The following is an 18,259-nucleotide window of genomic DNA, read 5'->3' on the forward strand; positions in this document are numbered from 1 at the left end:
TAATGTTTAAAGAAGCTTTGGAGCCTATAATTACCGCTCTATCAACTATTGAAGAAGAATCGACTGCAGAAGCTTCTGTAAAAGCACACACACTAATTGCCTCCGTGACCAGTTTTCAGTTTGTTGCATGTCTTTTTATTTTGAACAACTTGCTTTCTTTGACTATCCGCCTTTCAGAGATGCTCCAAAAGAAAGATATAGATCTTGCTCAAGCCAACAAACAGATTTCCAATGTATTGGAACTAGTAAAGGAAAGGCGAAGCAAAGCAGAAGAGACATTCCAGGCTTTGTTCAGTGAGCTAAAAGTAAGCACTGACAAATTAGGTATCAAAGAGGAAACCCCCCGTACATGTCGCAAGCAAACTAATCGCTGCAATACTCCTTATACAAACGTGGAAGAATACTACCGGCGTGTAGTGTATATACCATACCTTGACGATTTCTGCTGTTCACTTCAGGAGCGTTTTAAAAACCACAGGGAAGTAATCGACTCACTACAGAATGTTCTTCCTGAGCACTGCATTAAAACGGAATTTTCATCCCTGGAACCTGCCCTGACGTTTTATGAAAAAGATCTATCTTTCAGAGATGAGGTACGAAGTGAATTTCTACTGTGGAAACAAAAGTGGAATCGTGAAGAAAAAGAAAGTTTGCCAAAAACTGCAATTTCTGCTCTTGAAAAATGTGATAAAGACTATTTCCCAAACATGTTTAATATTTTGAAATTGTTAGCGGTTTTACCCGTTTCAGTGGCTTCTGCAGAAAGGAGCTTTTCATCTCTCCGAAGACTTAAAACGTATCTGAGAAACACAACTTCGGAAAACAGGTTGAATGGTCTTGCACTTTTATCTATTCATAGAGACATTACCATAACTGATGAGGAAGTTTTAAAACAATTTTCACTGAAGTCTAGAAATTTGGATTTTGTTTTGTAAAATGACAATAAACAGTGTTTCATGAATACTTTTAGCTATATTTCATTTTCTTCCCTTGTAACAGTTCATAAAGTAGGCCTACAATAACTGGTTATTGTAGCTTGGAAGGCTGTTTGAGATTTTAGTTTTTTAACGATATAAATATTTGAATTGTGTGCATACTGAAATTACTATTTCTGATTTCATTAAGGTAAAATTAAAAAAAACTAAAATAACAATTCAATTGCTAAAATAAATATAGTATATAGTCAACATTTATTAGTTTCAAACTTATAATATTGTGGTGTGTCGTGTTTTAGATACGTAGGACAATATATTTCTTTGTATAACAACTATTTTAAACCAAAGATTTTAAAAATAGGACTTTATAGCCTCTATTATTTTCTATTTTAACAACTGAAAACTACCAAACTAGCAGACACTTAAGTTTTGAATTTTAATTTTATACAAAAATAATATACAAAGGATACAGGTCCTTCTATATAAACATAATAACGCTAAAATGGAAAAGTGAAACCTGCTCGAAAAGAAGGAAACTCGCCATGAAAAACTTAAAAATCTCTCCGAAAGAGTGATTTTCATTCTTTCCATTTTAGCGTTTATACATGCCAAAAACCTTAAACCTGTGTTTTTAAGACTTAAATTGGCAAAATTTTCCCGGGGGCAAAATTCCATACCCCCCAGACCCCCCGGTATTTCAGCCCCCCCAAAATATTTTTCTATATACGCCACTGCTAACAGTATAATTTTGCAGATTTGCTTTCACATCCAGTAAACAATAATATATATATATATATACAAACAGGGCAACGTCATGATATTTAAGTCCCTAAAAGCTTGCAGGCAAGAATCCCTTTCATTAAGATTTTTTATAATTGTTATTGCTTTTTTTTGCCAGACAAACACTTTATTTGAATGGCAACTATTTCCCCATAAAGTAATTCCATAGACTAAGTGGGAGTGGAAAAAGGCATAGTAGGAGGTTATTAGCATTTCTTCGGTGATGCAGAGTTTCAATTTGCGCAATAGGAAAATTACTCTCGCCAATTTAGTACAAAGATTTTCTATATGGCTTTCCCAGCTTAGTCTACTGTCTAAAAAGATTCCTAATAGTTTAACAGGCTTAAAACATTTGTAAATTACATTGTCAATTGAAAAAATTATAATTTCTGTTTTGCTATTGTTTACAACAAGCCTGTTAGCCTGAAACCACTCAGTTGCTACCTTCATTGCATTTTCTTGTTGTTTTATTAAACCATTAAGTGTACTGTGGTGATTTAGAAGAGTAGTATCATCAGCAAACAAAACTGACATACAGGGTAAATTGAAAGGAAAATCATTAACTGCAACGATAAATAAAAAAGGACCTATAACTGAGCCTTGTGGCACACCAATTTGAATTGTTTTTATGAGAGACTAATTAGAACCCTGAACAACCATTTGTTTTCTATTTTTCAAATAAGATACCAACAAATTCAACTCACTACCTTGCACACCATAGCAATAAAGTTTACTTATAAGTAACTCATGAGGTATGCTGTCGAAGGCTTTAGACAAATCAATTAAGGTTGCAGATGATGTTGTTTTATACTCAAAACAATGAATAACATTACCAACTAGAGTTTCTACAGCTTTTGTAGTATTCAGTCCTGGTAAAAACCCAAACTGCTCTTTACATAAGAGACCATTTAGCATGAAAAAGTTTTGTAATTGGTTTTTGATACAATATTCAAATATTTTGCTAAAAATAGGTATTAAAGATATGGGATGATAACTGGAAGGGTTTGTTTTATCACCCTTCTTATAGATAGGAACTACTTTTGCTATTTTTAAACATTGAGGAAATGTGCCTTCAATTAACATTCGATTAAATAGATAAGTTAGTGGTTCAGCTATGACACTGATAATCTGTTTAGTAATCTTATTCGAAAAACCATCTGCATATAACAAAGATTTGGCCTTAACAGCAGTAGGAAGATCATTTATGTGTAGTAGGAATAAAAGGGGGGCCAAGACTAAACCCTGGGGCACTCCACTCTCAACCACTAACTCATTGGACCAGCTTCCATTAATAAAAACTTTTTGTCTCCGATTTTTTAAGTATTCTTGAAAAAACTTAGCAGAAATATCAGTAATGCCATAATAGTTAAGTTTCAATATTAGTTCATTATGTTCAACACAGTCAAATGCCTTGCTCAAGTCACAGAGAGTGACTTGAGCAAAGGATCCATCCTCAAAAACATCAGGGACGTCTCTAATTAATGTGTCAACAACATCAATGGTACATTTTTTTCTCCTAAAGCCAAACCGTGATGAATTAAGATAGATATTATTTTCTAGACAGGCAACAAGTTGATCATGTACTAAGATTTCTATAATTTTTGACAGTACTTCAGTTGAGACTTCTGTAAAAGTAAAATCTTTTCTTTCAATATGGTGATTTATAATAAAGCTCATACTATCAATATTAGGCCTTTCAATACTATCCTTTATTTGCTTAACTGAACTAAAAAAAAGTTGTTGAACTGATCTGGGGTGATATTTATGTCTGGTTGAGACGGAGAGTTGTTTGTATTTTCTTTTATTAAGTTCCAAGCAGTCTTACATTTGTTTTTACTATTTTCTATTTTCGCTGCACTATGTGCCAATTTTGTATCCTCTATAGACTACAATAATAGGACAAGCAGACCTAGAAAATATATGTTTGGATCTCATATTTGCCTAATTTGATTAAATTTATCCTAATTAATAATATTTGGATAAAGTTCCAGTGATAATCTTTGCAAACCCTATAAATCAGTAAATAAATAGGTACATAACTCATAGTTCGAAATTAATAATAACATATTGATATAATTTGCAGTTACAACAGTCGCAAATTGGAGGAACTGCCATACCAGGAATTCCATGTGTCTGGTTCTCTTTGGGGATATTTGGAGGATGACTCATGGTTATTTAACAAAATTTGTGGAGCTTCCGTGTATCAGGTACACAGTTCAATTTAGATATGTTACATAGCTAATAATTTCCTTATAATTAATAAAGTATGTGTAAACAGAGTTCACTTATAACATTAAAATTTTCTGGTGCTTACACAATTAACTTCTTGAAATATTTCAGCCTCGCTATGAAGAGCCCCATCTTCAGTCAACAGATTGTACACCGAAATATTTTTAGTCAACACAGTTTTTGTTTAAGATCTCCACAGTGAGGCCGAAATCTCTAAAAGAAGTTAGTTGTGTAAACAATGTTATAACGCAGTATGAACCAGAAGACTTTGATGTTAGTTGGTTATAAACTAAGACTGCATAGGCTTAAGAACTAAGAGATGACTCATTAAACAGTAAAATACCTCTAAAGAGCTCTTTAAAATATAATTTTAACCTTAAAATGTATCTTTATTCTATGTTTATATGTATAAAGAGTTTATCACTAGCTGAAATTAATACAGGTCTACATACTTTTTTATGATATTAAAATTTTTTTACAGGTTATACTATAGTTAGTTCATAGGACAAAATTATTAGCTATACTAAATTATATTTGAAATAAAAACTCAACTTGTTTGTGTTTATTCGTTTGAAGATATTGGAAGATATCAGTATGGAACAAAAGACAGGAGAACACAAAGATGATCTTCTGTGGTTAAAGGATTTCTTGGAAGAGAGCAGCAGATCACTTGCCTACGACGGGAGACAACTGTACAGTCTGTTACATGAAATGTCCTCAGCTGTAGATCTCTACAACAGGTGGAAGAGTGTGATACTGAATCCTCCAGTCCTGTCTCTTGTAGCCGTTTCCCGTGAAGAAATAACAGGTACTGTCATAAAATGTACTTGTGAAACAACAAAATTAACTTTCATCAATTTGTTATTAGTCTTTTATGAAAACATTAAAATCACTTTAGACCTTATGCAGAATTAAATAACTCTCATTTTAAAATTTTGAGTTTTCTCATCTGAAGTTTGAAGAGTAAATATTACTTTTCCATTTATCTCAAAATATTAAGCCTATTTTCAATATATTAAATTTTGTTTGATCATCCTGGACTGTATGGTTTTTGTCTGATACATTAAATTTATAAAAGGTTACACCAATTATAACAATTTATTGGACCGGCTCTACTACAGATCAGAGCAAAACAAGAGCTTTACCAAATCAGCAAGATCAATATAAAACCAACATTCGTATATAAAAGTTCACCAGCCCTGACGTACAGGGTCTTGCTAGACTCCTAACATACCAGGATTTGGGGTCAAGACCTCACTGACTGTATGGACATACAACCGCCATCATACTGTATTGCTGTATCATCATGAAGTATTTGATGACATAAAATAATAAAGTAGCTCTAGACCATAAGTATTGTAAGACTTAAATACAATGCCAAATTTGCTGGGAACTCCAGAGAACAATGGAAAATAGTCAATGATTTAATTGGAGAAGAACGAGATATAAATAAAAGTAATAAAATAGATACCTCGCATATAATTACTGATGAATAGGAGATTGCATGAGAATTGAACTCATTTTTCATAAATGTACCAAGAACCAAATAAAAAACATTATTAACACTCAAACTCAAGTTATGTTTCCTCAATTATATCCACACAAAAATGTACAAAATTCTGCATCTTTTACAGTGGCAACTGAAATTGAAGTTTAAAATACAATACATTGTTTAGAAATGATATCATTAGTAATTATATTTTAAAAAGAGATTTCTCAAAATTATAGTTCCAGTTCTGACAGATTTGTTCAATCGAAGCATGTTATAAGAAGACTTTCTGTCTTGCTTGAAAGTATCCTATGTAATTCCTGTGTAAACATGGGAGTAGAGAAAAAACGTAATTGATATAGAGCTATTACTTTACTTTCAGTGTTGGCCAAAGTTTTTGAGAAAATAACTTGTATTATAGATTTCTTATTAATATCTCATTTATATAGCAGTTAAACCCTTCTCCGAGTTCTCTTTTACTTCATTAGTGTTTTGTTATGGGCTTTTTCCTATTAGAAGTTCTAATTCATTTCACAATTATTGGGTTTTGTAGTGTCTGTAAGTTCTTTTTTATTTTTAAATTTATATTTTGTTTGTTTGAAGATTATATTACTATTTATTCAGTTATGAGTTTGTAAATACTTAAAAATTCATGGTTTTACACTGATTGATCTATTTGATATCTATCAATCTCTTGAGAATTGTGTTTATGTTGTAAAATACAACATTTTTGAAATAAAACAAATTGAAATGAAGTGTGTTCTTGGGATGAAATGTTTTGGATATGTTCTGTAATTTTTAATATAGGTATTAAGGTGTAATTAGACTACCTAACCACATGATATAAGATGTTTATTCTGTAATAAACACAAATATATTTTATTTAAATTTTTTTTAACAAGTCCATTTAAACGGATTCTGTTTCTGATCTAACCGACATCCGTAAAAACGGACATTGGCTCTTCTTGCACATTTTTCAGACATCTATAAAATGGATGCTGACACTGAAAGGGTTAATCATGTTTTAGATTATTATCTGTTTACTTCTCTGGTACTACTTTTCTTTTTTCATTCAGGTGAAGGTAACGAGGCATCAGATACACAGCGATGTCTTGATATGATCATTAGACTTCCCAAAAACCCTAACTTTGTTGTTACAATCGCTACAGACAAGGAAGAAATATCAGTATGGGACACTCATACGTAAGTCTTCTTTTTTGGTGATTTTCTTTCTTTTGCATATAATACAATACAGGTATAAAAGTATTTTTATGGAGCACTAAATCCAGTGTGTGTGTAGAAATGTTTTGTATAAGTACTAAGTAAAAGAAGTAGACCATACAAAAAATTCTATATGCACATTTAAATAGTTCACTAGAGATAACACAAATAGGCAAATATTTATAAAATTTAGAATATAGATGATGACAGTTGCTTAAAAATTTTTCTCCAATGTCAAATGACTAATCACTAGTCATTTTGTGCAGTCATCTTTTAAATGAAACTTTTGCTATAGAAAATCAGATTAAAGTAGAACAAATTGTAGATCAGATTAATTGGGATGTCTCACAGTTTTATCTGTTGTATTTTTTATTGAATAATAATGTGTAACAAGTAGGTGCCAAAATTACACAGTTATAAAACAAAACGCAGGTTTGCCATTTCAACTCGCCCACTTCGAAAGAATGCAAAACAAAGGGACACGCATGTCTTTGACATGGGAAATATTTGTTTGTGGGAAAACCTTTGGTGCTCAAAATCTCTTCCTCAACAAGAGCATCTGATTCAAACATCTGCTTATTTCTCTCTTGTTTAAAGAATCCATCCATCCACTGCAAACACGATTAGCAACATTTCTATAATGTGAAATGACTAGTTTTGACTAGTTGCTCATATTTTGTTAATTCATTATAGAGTTGTGACTGTATCAAGTGACATCAAACTTTTCATCGTGAAATTTGCTATAAAGTGATATATAGTAGGAAAAGTTTATAAAATATAATAACCATATTGAAAACGTCTAAAATTGTTTGAATGTAATTGTGTGTATTTTTAACGTAAAATTTTACTATTTTCCTAAAAGAAAAAAAAATTTGTGGAAAGTGGAAATTTTAATGGTTTGCATAAAATACTTTATGGGTGAAATTTGTACACTTTGAAAAAAATATAAAAATCTTTTATTTTTATAAGGCTTTAATTTGGAATTTGTTTTGTTCTTTTTTACATTTGTAATGCCAAAAAAATCCTAAATTGAAATACAAAAATAGATCCAACCACATATAAATGTTCCCTACAATGTACTGAAACAGAAAATATATTGAAAGTACACACTTTACTTCAATTTTGAATGATGATGTGAACAACTAGCTAAATAGTTCCAAACGTTACATGAATTTCAACAACCAGATCCAGGGTAAAAAAACTTTAAGATAATCTTTTTATAAGCATTTAAAATTTGTATTATAATTCTAACTATTTTCCAAAAAAATCTTTGTCATCAATTTATAATTTTACATTGTTTAATTATTGACAGTTACCATATAAAAAATAGGACTTTTTTGTAGTTATTTTAGAACTCATGAATATAATGGTGTACTAACTTCAAATGTTACTGATATGTCCATAACCTAGGTGTAGTCGTGTAAGGACACTACGAGGGATTACTCAACCGATAAACCTGGAGATGATTGATGACTCCCGATGTGTGGTGCTGTGTAAACGTGAACTTCGCACTTACAACTTAAACACTGGCACACTCTTGACAAAACTAAAAGGTACTTCTAACTGAAACTCACTTTAATCTATGTATATAAAAATGAATGTTTGTGTGTTTGTCCTTTATGGAATCTCAAAATATTAGACAGACCATTATGAAAATTTGTATGTATACGTATTTTTCCACGGAGAAGGTTTATAAGCTATACCCATTGATGTAACTCACCACCAAGCGGCGCTGCAAAAGATAAAAGGTTTCAAAGCGCCTGCACACTATAAACTGCAATTACGAGACAGTTAATAAGCAAATAGCAAGCCCTCAAGCCCACAGTAGCAATTAACAATTTAAAAAATTATGTTTACGTATATTACATAGCCAAACAATTTGAAGGCGCTAAGTTATTATGTATATTTGTCTTTATGATACATTTCTGATTGAACTTAAAGTTTGAGTGTGAGACCACTTTATAATAAAGTACATGTACATGCACAATGGCTATAAACATAAACAGATTTTCTTGATCGTGGCAACAAGGCAAACTCTACATCGGCGTTGTAAATATAATTCAATTAAACCAGAAGTTCACATACACGGGCAAAGCTTACGAAAAGCGTGCAAAGCCGCAGGAAACAGCTAGTATTAAATAATAAATATCAATCTATATAAAAAGATATTTAAAATATGATTTTCAAAATCTACATTGCTTCAAATCAAATCAAATCATTTATTGTCAGGACACTACAATAGTGTATAACAACGTCAACAAGTTATAACATGTGAAACTAGTTAAAGAAGCATACTATTACTAGCATTGTAAAATTCATTTACACTATATATACACTTCTTAAGCAAAATGTTTTTGTGAGGTTTCAAACCTAGGCCTAGATAATATTTTTATATGTTCAGGTAAAGCATTGTATAATTTGATTCCCAGATACCTAAAGCTACTTTGCGTGCTTGTGTATTTACACTTCATCAGCAACAGATCATTCCTATTTCTCGTAAAATAGTTATGGTTATCACTAAGGCTAACAAGCTCATTCAAGTTATCTTTAACATACATCAAAACACTTAATACATAAACGGATGGCAGGGTTAAAATATTAAACTTTGCAAACCAAGCTTTACAGTGATCTCTGTTAGATACACCAGCAATCAATCTAACAGCCCTTTTTTGCAGAATAAAAAGTTTTGTTGCATACTGTGTATTGCCCCATAAGGTGATTCCATAAGTGATAAAGCTATGAACATAAGCATAGTATACAAACAATAAATAATCAGTTGAAATTGTGCCCTTTAATGCCCTAATTAAGAAAACACCTTTAACAACTCGAGAGGCTATATAGTTAATATGATCATGCCACTTGAGATTCGACTGAACATATATTCCAAGAAACTTAATACTATTTTCGCTACTTTTACTGTACAAATTAAGAGGTAGGTCTTGAACTTTTCCAATGTTTATGCAAAGTTTATTTGCAGAACACCAATCCAAGACAGTAGAATTCTTATCGCTAAGTTTATTTACACTGTCCAAGGCTGATTCAGTACTAACCAATAGCCCCAAGTCATCTGCAAAGAGATAAGTATTTACACAGCTGTCATTTAGATTTCCTGGGAGGTCATTTATATAAAGAATAAATAATGTTGGCCCCAGTATTGAGCCTTGCGGCACTCCAAAGTTAACAGGTTTAGTTACTGAATATGAGCCATTTAAATATACACATTGTGACCTATTTGTCAGATAAGAGTTAAAAAAATCTAAAACTAATTGATTAAAACCATAAAATTTCAATTTATTGACTAGAATACTATGTTCAACAGTATCAAAGGCCTTTGAAAGGTCATAACTTCTAAAATTAACAACATTTTTTTGTTCAAGGCCATAAAAACAAGCACTTACAAGAGCCTGTACCGCTTTTATGGTACTGCGATTAGAATGGAAACCAAACTGACAGTCACTGAATAACTTATTTGACTCTAAATAAGCCACAATCTGCCCATGTACCAACCGCTCAAAGACCTTCGACACAGCTGGAATAATAGAAATAGGTCTATAGTTGCAATGCTTGTCCATAGGACCTTTCTTATGAACAGGAATAACCTTACTAATCTTAAATATATCAGGATAAGTTCCACTATTAATGCATTCATTAAACAAGTAAGTCAAGACCTCACAAATATGTTCGGCAGCAGCTTTTAGTACATGTGCATTGATACCAAAAACATCCAAACATGTGCTATTGCTTAGGCTAAGAATAGCTCCATAGGTTTCCTCCACCTTAATTTCCTTAAAACTAAAGTTAAAATTTATAGTCTCTGAGTTACAGGACTTGTCAAGATAATAAAAATAATCATAGGTACTATTACCAATGTTTTTACAAGTATCTTCCACAGAAGAGACAAAAAAAATCATTAAAAGTGTCAGGACTGAGAAAATGAGACTTGGGAACTGGCCTGCTGTTGACTTTGGCTGACTTTTTTATTATGCCCCAAGCAGCTTTGCTTTTATTTTTGGATCTATCTATTACACTATTGTTATGACAAAGTTTAGCTCTGTTTATCTCATGTTTGTACACTGCTTTGAGACTTCTATATTTTGCCATTACATCCTTCTTATCCTTAATTGTATTTTGAGTAATAAAATATAACCTATCCAGCTCAGACTTAAGTTTAACAAGACCATCTAGTACATGAACTTTTAGCTTTTAATTTCAATTTTTTAATTGGAGCAGCACAATTTAAGGCCCATAAAAAAGGTCAAGAAACATTTTAAACTTTAAATTGATACTTAAATTAAGGCTATATACATCTAACCAGTTAATTTGGCTAAGATAATGCACAAAAAAGGATACCCCAGACAAGCTCAAAGGTCTAGTTAAGTGTTTTAATATGAGACTACTTCCCGTCGATCCATCAGTCTCGATATCCGCAACAAAGAAGATGATGTTGTGATCAGAAGCAGGATTATGGAGCACCGACGATTGTCCTCTATCAGGATGTAGGGAAGTTAGTAGGTTATCAATGCAGCTACCCGCAGTTCCACAAGAGTTGGTATTTGGCCTCGTGATATCCGACACAGTCACATTTAATCCAAAACTATCAATTATGTTTAATAGTTCATGGGTCTCTTCATTGTCTGCCATAAAGTTTACATTGAAGTCCCCAACTACAATAATGTTCATTTTGATGCAGTATAAAAAAGCAAAAACATCATGCAACTTTTCATAAAAAGAGGCTAGACTACCTGCAGGAGATCTATAAACCGCAACAACAACCATCTTTAACACAGGGAGCACAACAGCTGCCAACTCACAAGTCATCTCCTCCGAGTAGCCAAGAACTTGGTCCAAGATGGAGAACTCGATACCTTGCTTGACACAAATAAGCACTCCACCGTGCACGTGATGTTCCCTTGCAAAATAGCTTGCAACACTATACTCTGGAATTACCAAATGCTGGACCTCAGAGGAAGCTAACCAATGCTCCGCAATGCACAAGACATCAGAATTAAGTTGGTTATTCAATAATTCAATGCTACAGAGTTTATTAGTTAAACTACAAATATTCCAAAAAGCCAATTTAAAATTATAATTACACCCAATTATTGTATTTACATCACAGGATGTAACTTTCAGGTTAGGCCTATCAACACAAAGTTAAGTTACTATTGAATTGTTATTAGGCTTTTGCTCCAGAACATCACCTAAAAGTTAAAGATCTATTTTATTGTATTTGCCCCTTGACTGGGATCCAAAAAAGAAGGTACTGAAGCACTTTTACGTGGGTACCTAAATCGACTCACATATGTTCCCATTGGCCAAAAGTCTGGGTCATAGACCTTGTCCCAGAGTGTTAGAGGAATCCCGATTTTAAAAGAACTGTAGCCAGGGTACCTGGTTTTTAATTTTGTTACATCAAAATTACCACCATCAGAACAGTCTTGCAAGTATTGCCTTAGATCCTCACACTCCATATCTTCAAAAAGTCTTGATACGAAAATATGTCTGTTTTTTTCAACAATTTTTAATTTATCACTGTTAACAGCTTTAGAGGAGCTTTGATAATATAACAATATTTTTGGTGAAAAAATGCTGAGTTCTGAAATAATAGTTCGTACATCTATGATGATTCTTATTAAACCCATTAGGTTCATGTAACTTGCAAGCATCTGGTTTATCAATGATTTTAATTCAGTAATAATATATAGATTACTACTTGACTGAACTTACTGCTGGAAATTATTTATTTATTGCTCACCATAATTTAATTTCAAACAAACCTATCACTTATACTGCCGCCACTGATGGTTCAGAAGTTACTTATAAGTCATATGTCCCCAGGTTTTAAGTTAGAGCAGGCTTTTTAACTCTTACTGTAGCTTTGTAAGATCTTTAGTCAGCTTTCAACACAAAAGCTGAAGATGAGTGTATCAATGGCTTTAAAGGGTTTTATGTGTTAAGTGTGTCAAATTTTGATGTATGAATAATTAACTGTTTTTTCCTATATTGTAGGTGTGATGAACCAAAAGATGCCCTACTTTGGACTGCATGATGCCAACCACCTTGTGGCTCTCTCCAGAAACAGGATGTATGTGAACTTGATGAACTTGGACTCTGGAGACCTAGTTACAACATTCAAGGCTGGGGAGGATCGGTTTCTGAATTCTCTATTGGTTTCTGGTGATGGCAGGTTTGTCTTTATGTTTGTAAATCATCACATGGCATCTAAGCTGACTAAACATATTCTTAGTGGAATAAATAACAAGATGATTTATAAAATGACAACAAGCCATCTAGATCAGGAATACTCACAAACCTGTGATAGGATTTTGTTGCGTTTCTAAAGTGTATTTGTAAAAAAACACACAATAAATTATGCTAATAAACAGCTAATTATTAGGAGTGTCTCAACTGGAAAGCTTGTGTGTTATCCACCACCACCACCCAGTCTGATTCAGTCATGCTGTTCATAGTGTGTTGAGTTTCATTAAAACATTTTTTGAGTTTAGTGGAATAAATTGTTTAGTTTCAAAAATATCCATTACAAAAATGTTTAAATCAAGAATCAAGAAGAAAGAAATCAAGAAATTTATTTATAATAAACATTTACAATCTTGGGTCCCAACAAGTTACAGATAATTTATCGTTGGGTTCCCATCTTTACTATACACAACATCCTAATATAAATGTGTTCTAATCACAAAAAGAAAACCGATTGAAACGCGCTTTTGGCGTCGGTGCTTTCAGCCATTACCAATGGAATGCACAACTAGACTACAGATAAAGTAATAGCATAAACATAGTGCCTGGATTAAACCATTGTATAATATACATGATCGACATATTCTATATTCACGACCATCTACTACTAATTCCATTGAAATGTATTACAATATGTCAACAATAGTTCAATATAATGTATCACCTGCAACAAACACACACACGCACGCACACATATGCACATACACACGCACGCACGCACGCGCGCACACACACACACACACACACTTTATTCTGTAAGAATATAAATCCAATTTCAATGTATAAGATAGAACACCATTCACAGGTACAATTATATGAAATGTTATACAATATAATCTATTTTCCTAAGCCTAAACGTTCACCAGTCTACTCATCACTTTCCATTTCAAGTAGCCAATCAAGTATGTAAGGTTTAGCAACGTAAAAATTTTTAAATGTTAGCAGTTCTATAGGTATTTGATTAAATATTTTTGGAATAATGTAACTCAGCGAATTTTTCCCGTATGTATTACAAAATCTCGGCAGTTTATATTTATCTAATTTCCTAAATGCATAGCACGTTTTTGTGTTTTCTGTTTTAAACGAATCAGATAAGTAGTATTTTTGAATGATTTTTAATTTTAAAAGTTGTTTGGCATTTAAGGTATTGTATCTGTATAGTAAAAGGCTATCAGGAATTTGGAAATTGCGCTGCAATTGTGGCACGCCCACCATTTGATATAGTGTTCTTCTTTGCAAGATATCCACCCGGTTTATGATGGACTTAGAGGCTGTACCCCATACCTCTACCCCATACCGCATCAAGGATTCAAACATCGACTTATAAATTAGCTTGATTGCTGAACCGGGAAGGGTACTTCTTAAGCAGTAGATTTTCGCAGATACAGCTTTTAATCTTTTTATCAATTTGTTTATATGCAATTTGTGGTCTATAGTGATGCCCAAATAATTTGTTTCCGTAGCCACTTTTAAACTTTGACACAAACAACTGTTTTCATTATGGTTATATAAGCAAACACAGTCATGGCTTTTAACTATTGGAGGTCGATCAGGAATATTATGAGAGGAATGAAAATTTATTACGAGGGTTTTTTTTAGAATTTATAATTAGTTTTCTGTCGTGAGCCCATCTAAGCATTACATTATAATCAGAAGAAATGAGGGATTCTGCCAGATAGAAGTCCTTGTGAGCCACCACGAGTGCTGTGTCATCAGCGTACATAAACAAATGTCCATGAAAATTTTGTTTTGAAAGACTATTAACATATATATTAAACAGAATTGGGGCCAGAACACTACCTTGTGGGACTCCTTGGTTAGCTACTCTGTATGAACTATATTCATTGGAAATTTTAACAGAAAATGGTCTATTTTCCAGGTAACTTGCGAACCACTTTAAGATGTAGGATTCAATTCCGATATGTTTTAATTCATCCAGAAGTATGGCATGGTCAAGTGTATCGAATGCTTTTGAGTAATCGACAAAAATGGCTAAAACCTGCTTTCTGGAATTTAAATGATAATTTATAAAATTTGTAAAATCAAGCAACAAAGTCTCTGTCCCTTTATTTTTTCTGAAACCATGCTGGTTTTCACAAATTATTTTATTTTCTTCCAAATATTTATTTAGATAGTGTGCAACATATTTCTCGAATATTTTATCCATGACCGATAAAATAGCTACAGGCCGGTATTTTGAGGTTAAGTTTCTGGATCCTGACTTAAAAATTGGTCTTATAATAGCAACTTTAAGATTGTCTGGGAAGATTCCTGATTTAAGTGACAATCTTATAAGGCTGCATATTACATCACAAATCTTTTCCTGCACCATTTGAATGTCCTTTACTCTTATTCCGTCAATTCCTGGGGATTTTTTATTGCTTAGTGACTGGATAATTTTACGAATAAATAAATTATTTGGCTTAGGTATGTAAAAGTTTTGAGTAAGTCTAAAAGAGCCAGTTGAATGTGTTAGCTTTGCTGGGCAAACATGATTGAGATCCTTAACACTTTTTTCAAAAAAATCCGCAAATTTGTTTTGTATGGTATTCGGGGTGACAACGTTCAAAAAAGCTCGTGATATGTTATCGTCTAGGTTTTCACGGGTTTTATTTCCAAGCATAGCATTTATACAATTCCATTGCTTTTTCATATCATTTCGGACGTTATAAAATTCGCTATAAACGTAATCTCTTTTTGTTGTAAAAATCAATCTGTTTATTTTATTTCGAAATTTTACATAGTCACAACGATATTTTAAATTGCTTGGAGAATGCTTCCATTTTATAACGTCCGAAATGATATGAAAAAGCAATGGAATTGTATAAATGCTATGCTTGGAAATAAAACCCGTGAAAACCTAGACGATAACATATCACGAGCTTTTTTGAACGTTGTCACCCCGAATACCATACAAAACGAATTTGCGGATTTTTTTGAAAAAAGTGTTAAGGATCTCAATCATGTTTGCCCAGCAAAGCTAACACATTCAACTGGCTCTTTTAGACCTACTCAAAACTTTTACATACCTAAGCCAAATAATTTATTTTAAACATCCTATCTCGTTCCTTTATTTTCTTAAAAAGGAAGTCAGTCATCCAAGGTTTTTTAACTCTGAAGCGAGATGTTTCTGTAGACTTTGTTGTTATTACTATTTTTTTACTCCTTTCATAGACATTTAAAAAAATATTTAACACCTTTTCGTAATATGAATTTGGATTATTATCTGTATGTACAGTTGGCTAGGTCACCTGAGTCAAAAGCCTATGAACAGAAATATTACTTAGAATAGTTTGCTTCGAAACATCATGACCTCCAGAACCTTGGTCGTTAATCATAGCGCATGCTATAAGATAGTGGTCAGCTGGTTTATAGGTAATAACTGCTGGAAATATCCTCCAAGGATCGGATCTAATACAAATATGGTCGATGCACGATGAAACTAAAACGTTATTTCGAATTTCTTCTCTTGTATTAATATCGATGCAATTCACGAGCCCATAAGAGGTTAAAATCGATTCATATTCGAACTATACGAGATGATGCAGCATGATTTAAATTAAGATTAATGTCACCGACTAATACAAGTCTCTCCTTCCTATTACATTGACTCAGCAACATATCTAGCTCATCCAAAAACGACCTCTCATTGGTGATTGGTGGTCTGTAAATGTGTAAAATCTGTATGCATTGGTTTTTAAAAATGTTTACATTAAACGCCATGAACTCACATTCAGTTATTCTGACATCAGACAAAATCGGAGAAACAGACAATTTTTTATGAATATACACCGCCAGGCCCCCTCCCCTTCTTGACTCTCTGCATCTAAACCAACAGTTATAATCTGGTATTTGGAAGATATCAGTTAGCGATGAATCTATATCTATTTCTGATATTAATAACACATCAAAGTTACACCCACCTAAGAAAACCCTTAGGTCGTCAAAATGCTTCCGAATAGACCGCAGATTTATGTGTAATATTAGTGGGGAGTCAATGAGCGCTTCGTTAGTTGATAAGAAAGAATCAATATCAGGGTAATAACGGCATTTATCTATGTTTACATCGGAGAGTTCTTCGTCGGTAAGTATGTGGAGTCTGTCTGTCATGTAATTTAGTTATCTACCGACCTTCGACGTGATCGTGTCTCCGACCTGTCTCTGGTGCCTGTAAGTGAAACACATATATACGTACTCACTTGAACCCTGGCAATCTTTCCTATTACACACATAATTACAGCACATTAGGTATACAATATTTTAACGATAAACCTTTATCATACATTACACTAAAAACAAATATACATTTTCTTGTTAGGCTATTATTTGGACAAATTCCTACATCAATAGCATGAATACATTACTAATATTCGTCCTAATTTGATTCGTACTTGAATTTCAGTAATAAAGGAGATCAATCTGCAAATAACCATCAGACTATAATTTACAGCATCGTACCGTTGTAAGCCACCTAATTTAGAAAAGGCAAAACTTCCTGTATTAGTTACAATAATACTAGGACATATACACCAACCTAGACATAACACTGAGTAACAACTAACAATCAAGCCATCCACATAAGTACCACCTGAGCTAATTTCAAACATTAAAGGTAAAAGAATAAAGATATAATAACATAATGATTCAAACGTATAAATAGTTCTAACTTATACAAGTTTGTCTAGGTCGCTTTTTGTTTTAATATGTATAATTGAAGCATTTTCACTTTTTTTCGCAAAGATTTTTCCGTTTTTCACCCACACAAATTTATAGTCTCTGTCTTTGGCCTTAAGTCTGGTTTCTCTATGCAGTTTTCTGTTGTCCACTGTCAGATTTTCATTAAAATAGACTTTAGGCTTGCCCGCTGCAGCATTTTTGTAGGCTTTTCTTCCCTGGGTTATCCACTGGTCCCGAACATCCTTCCTTGTAAACTGAACAATCAGTGTGGGTGGGTGCTCAGCGTTGTGCTGTTTTAGTGGGTGGGCAGCCTGGATATGTTGACTATCAAAAGTAACATTGATTCCCCCACAAACCCTCTCCAATATCTTTATTGTGTCTTCCTTACCGGCGTCTTGAACTCCATTTATTTCCAAGTTAAAGCGTCTGTTGTATTGATCCATGTCATTTACCTTCATTCTCAATTCTTCTATTTCACCATCCCTGTCCTCTACCTTCCTCTTCAGACCCACTACCTCATGCTTAAAACTTTGGTTTTGCTTTTTCAGCTCTTTTATTTCATTAAGCATCTCATCATACATACCTGATATAAAATTTTGGCTGTACTGATACTTCTTTGAGTATGCTTTCAAAACCCTCGACCTTACTGGTAAGGCTAGCTATCATAATC

General features: G+C 32.9%; 1 protein-coding gene across 1 annotated transcript in view; it reads left to right on the forward strand.

The window, feature by feature from the left end:
- Window positions 1-18,259, forward strand: part of LOC124360779 (NACHT domain- and WD repeat-containing protein 1) — a 95,884-nt gene that overhangs the window by 67,795 nt on the left and 9,830 nt on the right. The window contains exons 18-22 of the mRNA XM_046814669.1: window positions 3,799-3,922; window positions 4,521-4,752; window positions 6,510-6,636; window positions 8,065-8,207; window positions 12,664-12,841. Of these exons, the coding sequence (XP_046670625.1) occupies window positions 3,799-3,922; window positions 4,521-4,752; window positions 6,510-6,636; window positions 8,065-8,207; window positions 12,664-12,841 (804 nt within the window). The remainder of the gene's footprint in view (window positions 1-3,798; window positions 3,923-4,520; window positions 4,753-6,509; window positions 6,637-8,064; window positions 8,208-12,663; window positions 12,842-18,259) is intronic.

This window comes from Homalodisca vitripennis, chromosome 1 (genome assembly GCF_021130785.1).
Source record: "Homalodisca vitripennis isolate AUS2020 chromosome 1, UT_GWSS_2.1, whole genome shotgun sequence".
NCBI classification, from domain to species: Eukaryota; Metazoa; Arthropoda; class Insecta; order Hemiptera; family Cicadellidae; genus Homalodisca; species Homalodisca vitripennis.